Source organism: Anabrus simplex, chromosome 9, assembly GCF_040414725.1.
Source record: "Anabrus simplex isolate iqAnaSimp1 chromosome 9, ASM4041472v1, whole genome shotgun sequence".
NCBI lineage: Eukaryota > Metazoa > Arthropoda > Insecta > Orthoptera > Tettigoniidae > Anabrus > Anabrus simplex.
Window position 1 is genome coordinate 9,566,294 of NC_090273.1, and position 12,428 is coordinate 9,578,721.

General features: G+C 38.9%; 1 protein-coding gene across 1 annotated transcript in view; it reads left to right on the top strand.

The window, feature by feature from the left end:
- The window catches only part of LOC136881252 (aminoacylase-1), a 39,972-nt gene that overhangs the window by 7,722 nt on the left and 19,822 nt on the right, over nucleotides 1-12,428 (top strand). Inside the window, exons 3-4 of the mRNA XM_067154011.2 lie at nucleotides 689-860; nucleotides 2,875-3,021. Coding sequence (XP_067010112.2) covers nucleotides 689-860; nucleotides 2,875-3,021 — 319 coding nt within the window. The remainder of the gene's footprint in view (nucleotides 1-688; nucleotides 861-2,874; nucleotides 3,022-12,428) is intronic.

Sequence of the window (12,428 nt, forward strand, 5' to 3'; positions counted from 1 at the left end):
GCTCGGAACATACCACTTAGTTGAGCAGCTCGTCTCCTTTCTCCCAAATCTTAACGTAACGGTGCAAGCTATAGACCTAAAAATTAGGGCATTGTGATTCTCACCCCAAGATTTGTTCTTATTCTTCTTCTAGTACTACGGCTTTTGCCTACATCTGTGGGGTCGCGGGTGCGATCTGCCCTTCCTGACGCTAACCTATGTCGAGGGTTGTAAATACTACTGCGTGTTTCTGTGGTGGTTGGTCTGAATATGAAGAGGACAGTGTTGCGACCAACAAAAGTACGCAGTCCTCGAGCCAGAAGAATTAATCAAACGCGTTTAAAATCCCCGACCGGGTCGGGAATCGAACCGGGGACCCTCTGAAGCGAAGCCTTCAATGCTGACCATTCAGCCGGATCACCTCAAGATCTCCTAAGTTGTTAATATATATTTTACACTGGTACACTGTTATCTGTTAGTTAATATATCTTTGGTCTCTTCTTTCATTCATAACTGTGGTGTTTTGTTTTTGCACTGTAAGGTACGTAAATCAATCACAGTGTTCCTTACTTGACATCTGGAAACCTAGCAACCCTAGCCAGGAAGGGCATCCGGCTGGAAGATATGTTGCGCTGATCCCATGTAGTTAGGAAGCGACCAGCAGCCCCACAATGACCACAATGCCGATGTCCTTTTATTTTGTCCACAGGAGAAATGGGTCCACGATCCGTTCGGCGCTCAGCGCGATGCGGATGGAAACATACACGGCCGTGGCTCTCAGGATATGAAGATTGTTGGTATCCAGTACCTGGAGGCGGTACGACGTCTCAAGGAGTCAGGAGTTCGACTAAAGAGGAATGTCTACATCAGCTTTGTTCCGGGTGAGTGTTTGTTCTTATTTATTCAGCAACACTTCTTCTTTCGAACCGTGCGCCAATAAAAGAAGCAGAGCAAATATTTGGAGCATTCCCTTATTAACTAGCGGTGTTGAGTAGCCTTACATGTGCCCAATAAGAGTAGAACTGATGCAGTCTGTTGAAAGCCACCTGTGTGCGAGAAAGCTACATGGTAATGGCTACAATTTCCGACTGGACCTTAGATACACGGGATGTGCGCGTGTTTTAACTTTCCTCACGTTGTGCTTCTTGCCAGGTTTTCTGTTAGAACTCTGGAGGAGAAAGTGGAAACGAATCAGTTGGTTAGGCCTAGTCTAGAGCGAGTGACTATTATTTTCAATTTCGAATCGGCCATTATTTCGACTGGTTTCTTCCATGGTATTTAACCTTTCTCTCTTCAGTACACTTCGTGCCTTTGTTCGGTGGCCTTCAAGTTTCATTCAAAGTCGACCATGTTTCAGGATGACACCACTGCGATGTCGTTTTCTCCAGAAGGCAGACAAATACCTAATGGGACAGTCTGCTTGAACTCACCTGTGATATATAGGGTGTCCCAGGAGGAATGGTCAATATTTAGGGGTATGACAGGGAGTATCACTTGAAACAAAAACTTCATATGGACATATGCCCTATTCTGAATGGTTTCCCAGATAACAATAATTTTGGGGCTAGTAGCGTGCACGTATGTGTCTTAAGCCACCCAAGTTTAATTCTAGACCAAGCTCTTTGGGCGGGATGTCTTTAACGCGCACTTGTCCATGGTGTGTTGCGAGTGACATCGGTTAACGGTGTTTCTACACACATCTCCACTCTCCTGCTGCTGTTGAGGAATATCGTCGGCCCTTTCCAACACGTCAAAGTCCTGATCTTACAGCGTTTTGAGCACAATCCGCGGAACAGATATTCTTCCAAATTCCCATTTCCCTTCTGAACGTGTAGTTCAACAAGCTGTGCAGGAAGAGATACGCATAGCGTAGTCCTACTACCAGCACAAGACGGCTTTCTGCATGCATCACGTGAATGGCCAACATTACATGCGGAAAGATTGTTTACACATGTGCGCGTCACTAGCCCATACATTATAGGTGTTCTGTCTGTTAAACCATTTGGAATAGGATATTTGTACGTATTTCTTTTTGCTTCAAGTGATGGTTCCTCTCAAGGAGACTGTAACACCAATTTGGAAGTTTCTCTCTTTCCCAAATCTCGCAGATTATCGCTTTATTATCTACATATTTCCAGCGTTCGGGAATTACACGATCCTCTCTTTGTTCTTCTTCAGTGATGCGATAACCTCTAGGTTTTGTTCTCTGGTGGGTGGCGATGAGATAGTGCTGGTGAGTGTGTTTTCTTCGAAGGTGAAGTTTAATTCCGGACCCTCAGAGTTGAGGAGCTACCGCCCCAGGATCTGACAATTGTCCTGCTCATTGTAAGTACGTTCTTGAACTGCAGTCTTAGTGGGGTGTTTTTTTCTGGGGTTATATAGAAATGTGGGTTGTGGTTTTTCTTGAAATCATGGTCAATCTGTTCTAGCTGGTTTTTGTCGAAGGGACGTATCATTCCGAGGAAGATTTTGACTGTCCGCTTTCTCGCCTGCAGGAAGTCCTTCGCGTTATCTTGTTTTTTCTGCGTGTTACATCTTACTTTATTGCTTCATTGCATTCATGGGTCTACCAGGCACACATCCTTGATTTTGATAAGGGGAATATCTCCTTAGTAGTTTAAAGTTCTTTGGATCTAGGGATTGTAGGTTATGGGTGAATTATCGTCTGGTTCTTTGTTTTCCGTATCGGACCTAGTGTTTTGCTTAGCAATTAAATTTGTCTACTTTGCTTTCTTACAGAACTTAACATTCAAGGAAAAATTACCATTCACGCTGTGCACATGGGAATTTTGTTAAATATTTATCTTTCTTCCGAAACAGTTATTAAAATATCAGTCCACCTTTATGACTGTATGCAGACGGCCGGCGTAAGTGACAACTGTCTTACATTTACAGATGAGGAGATCGGAGGTGTGGACGGGATGCAGACTTTTGTGAACACTACTGAGTTCAAGAACATGAATGTGGGCTTTGCACTTGATGAGAGCATGCCGTACCCAGGGGAAGAGATCATCGTCTTCTACGGAGAAAGGAGCACCTGGCGTGAGTTTACAACCACTTCTATTCCGATGTTATTATTGCCCTCTTCCCTCCTAGCAGGAATTTCTTTTAACTCTAGAAATCCTAAGGTGTGTCTATTGCACCGGCTTCGAATAACTCTTTTGTGAGCTGAACTGACGTGAGTAAGAATATTACTTGTTGTTAAGATCTACTGTAAGTTAGCATAATACATACATACATACATACATACATACATACATACATACATACATACATACATACATACATACATACGTACATACATACGTACATACATACATACATACATACATACATACATACATACATACATACATACATACATACATACATACATACATACATACATACATACATACATACATACATACATACATACATACATACATACTGTTCCCTATTTCCCGGTCCATCTCAGCCAGTACACGAGAGATTTCAAGGTGGAAGGTTCGTTAACGCGCTGTCCTTCTTTCAGAGGCATATAAAGGGATAGGATTGAAAACCATAAAGAAAAGAACAAATCACAACACAGGTTTGACATTTATTCCATAAGCATTAATTTAAATAAATAATAACATTTCACTCTTGCTGTTTTTCAAACAAACATCTTCACGGTGCTAACATTTTGAATTGAATTTAAAAAATTAACTGGTTTAACTTCTTCATTTGCGTAGAAAAAGGGTTATGTTCAAAAAAGAAAAATGAACCAAAATTAGGTCTTCAGTGGCTTCAAAATGAAAATTAATGGAGGCTGAAACTCTTCCTAACTGAATCCTGAATTAACGTCGTAATTGAAACTGAGCTTCACTTACTTCATTTTTAACAAAATTAAAATAAAAAATTCTACTCGACCACGTGGCGTATGACTTTATCTTACACTTCCAATAATAAGTTTATGTTCTTTACAGAATTCATGTTGATCTTTGCTTCCTCAATCAATGGAAACGTCTCTGATAACTTTATGTCACAGTTAAATTAATCATTTAGTTAAGCACTTGAAATTATTAACTTGCTTATTCGACGTTAAATTATGTGATCACATGACGTTATGATACTCTTATATCTGAAGACAGTGCTCCTTATTTGAAATAATTAAATGCCTTAATTCAAAATTTATTCCTGTCGTTACCTAATTTTATGTTATGGAATTATCTCAACATGAAATAAACCTTCCAAAATTTAACACTTCTTGTCATTAAAATTCTCAATGTTGCTTTTGCCTTCGAAACTAGATGATCTTATTTATCTTTAACTTGAAAGCATAGAAATTTTAACTCTACCATTAAGTTGACGTAACTGCAATAAAAACTTCAAAAGAAATAGATCAACAAATGCAACGCTGAAATAATCTGGGCCATCGAGGTGAACACATGGCCAGACTAAAGCACAATATTCAAAATCACATCAAAAATATCTCTAACTACGACATTTACATAACTCACACACACAATGGACACACGACATTTATTTACACTATTTACACTCGAATCCTGGGCGAATGATTATTTGTTCATGATTTTTATCATAGTTAGAGTAGATTGGATAAGATAGATGAGCCTTTATTCATAAAACGATGCTCGACATAGTACGTGGCACCTGACTGAATTTGAGTTATCTCTTTAAACAATGTAATATTTACATGGAAACGACGATTGAGTAGAATTGAATGTTATGATCCGAAGATCTGATAGAAAACAATCATCGCGCACATCATATGGGTTATCATCTTAAAATCGTCAAGCACCAATTAATGTTTTATTATTCTCAAAACAAATGTGACTCCGACGTGCACTACAATTTCATTATAATGCTGTGTTCCCAAGACACATGCTTCCAAATTACTATAATTATCCCACAGGATCACCAATATCCCAGGCAAATACGCAAAATATAGAGCACACCATAAGAATAATCTACTCTTATTTATTGCTCACGACCTTTAACTTCATTACCAGTGATTATTAGGTCTATCGACAATATCCAGATTAATCTGAAAACGTGATGACACAATCCTAAACAATCATCTGGTAAATGCATGAGATGAAACCCAACTCAATCTAGTAAAATGAAACATTACCCAATTCAATCTCACAATGTTTCTAGAAGTCAAAATTATTATTTAAATCCATTATTAATCGAGAAGTTGATTGTTATTAGGTCTTCTTTTAAATACTGGCATAAGATTGGAAAAAGCACTCTGATGACAAACTAGCATTAGCTACGCTAGTGGAATTCCAACTCTCGTTCACACATGTAACATGTCTACTATGCCACCACCAAGATTGGAAGTATGAAATATGGCTAAATATTGCAAAACTAACAGAAATAATAGAAGAACTGGTTAAGAGAAGGAGATCATCTAGTTTTCTACACAGATGGACAGATAGATTACATAAAATGGTACTGAAACGTTTTGATGGAATTCGATCCTCGGTATGTGTCTCCTTTCTCCCAGCTCGTCCATCTCGTTTACCCTTTTGAAGCTAGAATTCCCTCACATATCTAGCAAATCATGATGGCCGGAAAGTTCAAATCCCACGTTGAGTATGTTGATCCTCTTGATGTTGAAAGACACACCCTGAAGTAGGCGACGATTTCCGGTGGATTTGTGGTCCTCTTCTCGTGCAAAGTTGTAATTAGCTGCAACTAAAACAACAACATTTTAGAAAGTGCACGAGCCCAGCGAACTTCACTGATTTGTTGAAAACAACACTTAACTTCTGGGCTCGATGCTTGAAGATGTGATAGCAAGATAATATTCCGTCAGAATAAGAATAAAGTAAGACGCAATAAGAGAACGATTTACGGTATGCTGAAGGATTTATAGCCTCTTGGTCGGAGGTGTGTCATTCATTTTAACGGACTATTGGTTCATACCTGGCCACACTTATTAGTTGAGAATATTCCAGAAACCCTTAGCGAGCAAGCAGACATGCACACGTGCAGGGGAATTCCTCAATGCACTATTATTGGACCTTTACGTTTTCGTATATACAGTAAATGATATGTGTTAAGAAGTGGAATCAGAGGAAAGGCTTTTTGCGGATGATGTTATTATGCATAGACTAATAAACACGATACCAGATTGTGAACAACTGCAAAATGACCTCGATAATGTTGTGAGACGGAGAGCAGGCAATGGTATGATGATAAACGGGGTTAAAAGTCAGGTTGTGAGTTCCACAAACAGTAAAAATCCTCCCAGGTTTAATTACTGCACGATGGGGTGAAAGTTCCTTAAGGAGATCACTGTAAGAATCTAGGTGTTAATATAAGGAAATATCTTCATTGGGGTAATCACATAAAGGGGATTGTAAATAAAGCCTATAGATCTCTGCACATGGTTATGAGGGTATTTAGGGGTTGTAGTAAGGATGTAAACGAGAGGGCACATAAGTCTCTGGTAAGACCCCAACTAGAGTATGGTTCCAGTGTATGGGACCCTCACTAGGATTACTTGATTCCAAGGTCTGTCTAGGGAGGTCTGGTCACGCTACCACAATCCTTTGCGGTGGCGGCCATATTGGGTCTCAAATATCGTTGTTATGTGGGCGTGCACGATGTAATGATGTGAGTTATTACTTGTATTTTGAAAGAAAATGGGATACTGTGCCGCTCCAAATTGTCAAAATAAGACAACTGACGGAATTAGTGTTTCGCTTCCCGAAAGTTAAGCAAAGGAGAGCTCAGTGGGTACAAAACTGTAGGCATGACAGATAATTCCGTCTTGTGCGCGGTTTTGTGAACTTATACACTCGTATTACTCCTGAATAATACAGTAATATGTTTGTATGAACGATGTTTTATATTTATAGGTCTTATTATGTATTTTCTTCTAGCATAATTTTGAAGAATCGCTATTTGAACTAAAGAGGGCAGATGGACGGAAACTACTCAAGTGGAATTCCATCCCAACAATTTTCAACGTCCCTAATCCACCCAAGTCTTTGACATATTATAGGGAACCTCCCAAAGAAAGGGAACTGTCTTTCAAAACAAGCAGCCGGGCTGAGTGGCTCAGACGGTTAAAGCGCTGGCCTTCTAACCCCAACTCGGCAGGTTCGATCCTGGCTCAGTCCGGTGGTATTTGAAGGTGCTCAAATACGACAGCCTCGTGTCGGTAGATTTACTGGCACGTAAAAGAACTCCTGCGGGACTAAATTCCGGCACCTCGGCGTCTCCGAAGACCGTAAAAGTAGTTAGTGGGACGTAAAGCAAATAACATAATAATAATAAATAATAATCAAAGCAAGCAAGGAAAATAACAGGAAATGTGTAATAGTAGTATTGTAGTTTATGAAAAAAAATTCCTTTTCATGCGTCCGGCTCCATGGCTAAATGATTAGCGTGCTTGCCTTTAGGTCATAGCGGTCCCGGGTTCGATTCCCGGCAAGGTCTGGAATTTTAACCGTAATTGGTTAATTTCGCTGGCCTATCTCTTCAAACCAACAATTTGTGTCCAGCTTGTCATCATTACAACAATAATTGTTAATAGCAGTCTTTTACGGTACTGTAGTTACTATTTACAGCTATATTTCATTCACCTTAAATGCTCTATGGAGTACATTATCTGGCTGGACAAATACTTAAAGATCACAACCCTCGCACTAACCAACTACTGTAATTTAACGTACCGTACCCTAACACAATATCCTAATGTAATCTCTAAAATAGCCTAACCTAGGTTAACTCAATAGTGACTGAATTTCTATTTCTTAAGGAATCGCGTCTACCAATGGCTGTAATTTTCTAACCACTATTATTATTATTATTATTATTATTATTATTATTATTATTATTATTATTATTATATGCATGAACGTTAGGACTCAGTTGAGAGCCCCGTGGTCGCCAACCCACGCTCCCTAGTTAGGAGCTCCTGACGCCCCTTTCAGTCACCTCTTATGACGGGCAGGGGATACCGTGGGTGTTATTCTATTTCCCCCGCCCACAGGGGGAAATCAATTTGGGTTGTGACTACGAGGCCCTTAGCTGAGTCTTAACATTGCTTTCACTTGTGTTACGCTCACACCTATTCTATCCCATCCGACTTCGCCTGGTCAACACTTGTTCTTTTCCGACCGGGGCGGCATTAGCGCATGCGAGGTCAAGGAAGTTTTTCATTTCCACGCACTTTGTGGCCTTCATCTTTCTTTGGCCGATACCTTCATTTTTCGAAGTGTTGGACCCCTTCCATTTGTTTTCTTCTGATTAGTGTTTATAGACGATGGTTGCCCAGTTGTACTTTCTCTTAAAACAACCGTCACCACCACCACTTGGTACTATATAGCTGCAATAAACTAGTTAAGAATAGCTAAGAACATCACCCTTGTTGCACATGTGCAGAGTATTTTTGCCTTAGAACCCAAAGAAATACCACATGAATGGATAACAACAGTTACCATACATAATTTAATGCACTCAGCTCAAGAGGCATTCGGTGTTCGTCAACACACTGGGGTAACCCCTTAGAAACGCAGTATCGGTAATTACTTTCTTAATAAAGAAAGCGCTGAAGGTAATTTATTACAACTGTCTTTTAGTACTTTAAATATAGTACTTCAAGTTCAGTATTTCTTGTACCGGTAATCATAATATGACACAGGTACTGTACAGATTTCTATGTTTCTCTCAATAAGATTACGTATTTGTCAGCTGATATTAATAGGAAACACTGCAAGGAAGTAAAAGTGTAGGACATGAGCTTTCCTGTTTCAAAAAAAGAAAAAAGAATTTCAGGCTCTGCTAATTGTCTTCCTATTCAAATAGCTGTGAATGTTATATATACATGAACAGTACATACCAAATTAAATTCTTTACGAAAATTACTTGATGTTCTGTTTTATTCCAATGTACGGCACCGAAATCCTCTAAATTCAAATACACTTGCCTTTGGTTACGCTCGCTTAAAGACCCAATATGGCGGCTCCATAAGAAGCATTCGTGACTTGACCTCCCTAGACAGATCTTGCTTGATTCAAGAACTGGAAAAAATCAAAAGGAAAGCAGTTCGATTTGTTCTGGGCGATTTACGACAAAATAGTAGCATTATGAAAATATTGCAAAGTTTAGGCTGCGAAGACTTGGGAGAAAGGAGACGAGCTGCTCGACTAAGTGGTATGTTCAGAGATGTCAGTGGAGAGATAGCGTGGAATGACATTGGTAGGCAAATAAGTTTGAGTGATGTTTTTAAAAGTAGGAAAGATCACAATATGAAGATAAAGTTGGAATTCAAGAGGACAAATTGGGGCAAATATTCATTTATAGGAAGGGGAGTTAGGGATTGGAATAACTTACCAAGGGAGATGTTCAATAAATTTCCAAATTGTTTGCAATTATTTAAGAAAAGACTAGGTAAAAATCAGAAGCAAATTTGCCACCTGGGCGACTGCCTTAAGTGGAGATCAGTGGTGACTGAAGTTATAAATGAATGTAGCTTGTAAACTTAAATGTATTCTGCAAAGGGCTCTATCCTGATCTATGCTTGTGGGAATGATCGCTACTTCAGTTCCTAATTTAATACAATGGAAAGTCAAGAAAATATAAAGTTACAAAGAATTAGAGAATGAGTTGTGTGGGTCACAAGATAATTCTGTAACGCGTTATTAACAGAACAACAAAATAAAATTTCGCATACTGACTTCAAATAAATTCTGAAATATACTGACGGTGGATTCACGTCTGAAATATGGAAATTGAAATGATTTGCAATTGGTTTCCATTCAATTTCATCAAGGAAATAGAAAAAAAACTATCATTCAATAAATGTAATCACGGAATTGAGTTATTAACGTTAAAATTATTGCTATAATTTTTAATATTATCATTATTAATATTATGAAATTCCTACCAGAGTTGTACTTATTTTACAGGATAGTATTTAAATTATTAGTTTTCATTCACTGTAAATTGTATTTGTTAATATTGGTTGACTGTAAGAGAAGGCTGCACATTATAAACAACACCAAGCAAAACAATAAATTCATTAACTGAAACTGTTTTCATGAATGTGGGGATAAGCTTATTTCTCTTGAATCTATGGCACTAATCACATTCCTTTATTGGATGCAGTGGTGAAATATATAATCACGCCGATAGAGTCTAGTGTCAATATCCAGAAATGCAAGTAAAGAGGAGGAAAAAATAATCTATATATATATAAAATAAGAGTTTTGTCTGTACATTGGTCAGAATGGTATTTCTGTATCGGTCATGTTCACAGTAACAAGGAAATGCACTTTTTACCTTTCCGTAATTTCTGTCTGACTGTCTGTCTGTCTGTATGGATGTATGTACACGCATAACGAGAAAACGGCTGAAGGGAATTTAATGAAAATCGGTGTGTAAAGTCGGGGGATGAACCACTACAATCTAAGCTATAAATTATTTTATTCGCGCTGAGTGAAATGGAAGTTTAGGGGAAGGCTTGAAATTTAATTCTCGAATATTTGTATTATTAGTGGTCCTATCGATACATATTACATAACTAAGGTAAGGTAAGGGTTATTCTGCCCGAAGGCAGGTCCGAACCTCCGCAGAGGTGTTCCTGAGCCGGAGTTTACGTGCGGTAGGGTGGCCAGTTCCTTTCCGCTCCTCCATTCCCTTACCCCACCAACAGCGCGTGGCAACCCATTGAACTCCTGACCACGCCCAATGTCGCTTAACTTCGGAGATCTCACGGGATCCGGTGTTTCAACACGGCTACGGCCGTTGGCTTACATAACTAAAGTTATATAAAATTGAATTTCCGATCATTTATGTCTTATACATTTTTACCGTACCGGCTATGATAACAGAGATATTCGTGAATCTGTATTTTTGTTGCTAAGTCCATATCAACACCGAGCCACGAGAAAATGGGTGAACAGAATTTAATGAAAATCAGTATATAGAGTAGGGGAATAAGAAAGTACAGTAAAGTCTGAGTTATAAAAAAATTTGTTCACCCTGGATGAAATTGTAGTTTAGGGGAAGGCATCAAATATTTAATTTTCAAATACCTATGCTATTGGTCCTATCGAAAAGTACTACATAACAAAAGTTAGAGAGAATACAATTTCCGATCATTTTTTATTCAGTTTTACCGTACCGTCTATGATAAGAGTGGTATTTCAGTGTCGGAAGAAAACTAAATGTGAAGGCCTACAATATCGAAAGCTCTTAAAATTGATCAACAATAACATTATATTGACCATTGTTTGTTGTGATGTTCTTTGTCTCTTATGCTGCCACTCAACTCTGATAGATGGGATTACTGCTGCGTACCGAGTATAACAGCCTGACTGAATATTGGCGGGAAATAGCTGAGGAGTTAGAAAACTTTCTTCTTTAGCATGTCATTCCTCTGGTTCATTCACTTCCTGATACTGCTGGTACGTAACACACTGCTTCATCATAGAATTCCAGCTATTCATTCCCTACTCTGACGCGCTGTTTTGAATGAGCAGTGTGCACACTTAAGGCAGAGGCTCACTTAGTAGTAGTAATATAGTAGTGGTGCAGTAGTAGTATGACCTGGTCTAGAAATACACTTTAGGCCTATTCCAAATTATAGTACCACAATTCACTAAATAACTTAAAATTCAACCCTGAAAAGAGCTATTTCTTAATAAAAAGCTTCTTCCTCTTCATTTTTATTAAATTCTACATTCATTTTATTCCAAATTAGCAGTGAAGAGGGAGTTTCTCCTCTGGCTTGGAGGAAGAATTTGTATCCAAGTCAGATAGATTTTTCCACCGCCAGTGTAGTGAATTGAGATTTTCCGATTCATCGGGTACTCCTAGGAAACAGATTAGCAAAATAGCATAGTTTTTGGCCTGGGACTCTCGACTATTCGACCCCACGCCGCCGCCGAAAAAAGACGAAGAGTTTTCACGAATCACGGCTGTCTGCGGCTTGGTCATTCCAGCTCTGGAACTTTTGACTGTTAGATCAGCAGCGTAGTACTGTTCATTAAAAGTGAGAAAACGTGTGGTTTTTCATTTGATCGAGTATTTCATCTGAAAGTATTGCTTTTAATCGTGCCATTCCTACTGACGTCATTGTAATGACCAATGTTCATTTCAGTTGGGAAAACTACTAAGAAAGTCTTTTTGAGGATTCAAAAAGGCAGGTGGAGATTGAGTGCTTACAAATTATAATGAAAACTCCCCAACTTGATTGTGATTGATAGTAGGCAAGCGGGCCTACTGTTACGAGTACAATGAAAATTTCCTAACTCAGTCTTCATATGAGGCGAGACATTTGGTGACTTCCCCGTCGCGTTTCTAGGGTAACGTTAAGAGCTATGCAATTTAATACAATCTTGCTCACAACGTGTACACTACCTAACCTAGAATTCTGTATACAATGTAGAATTCCGTAGCGAAGAACGGGTACATCAGCTAGTCGATCATAACTAGCACGAAGC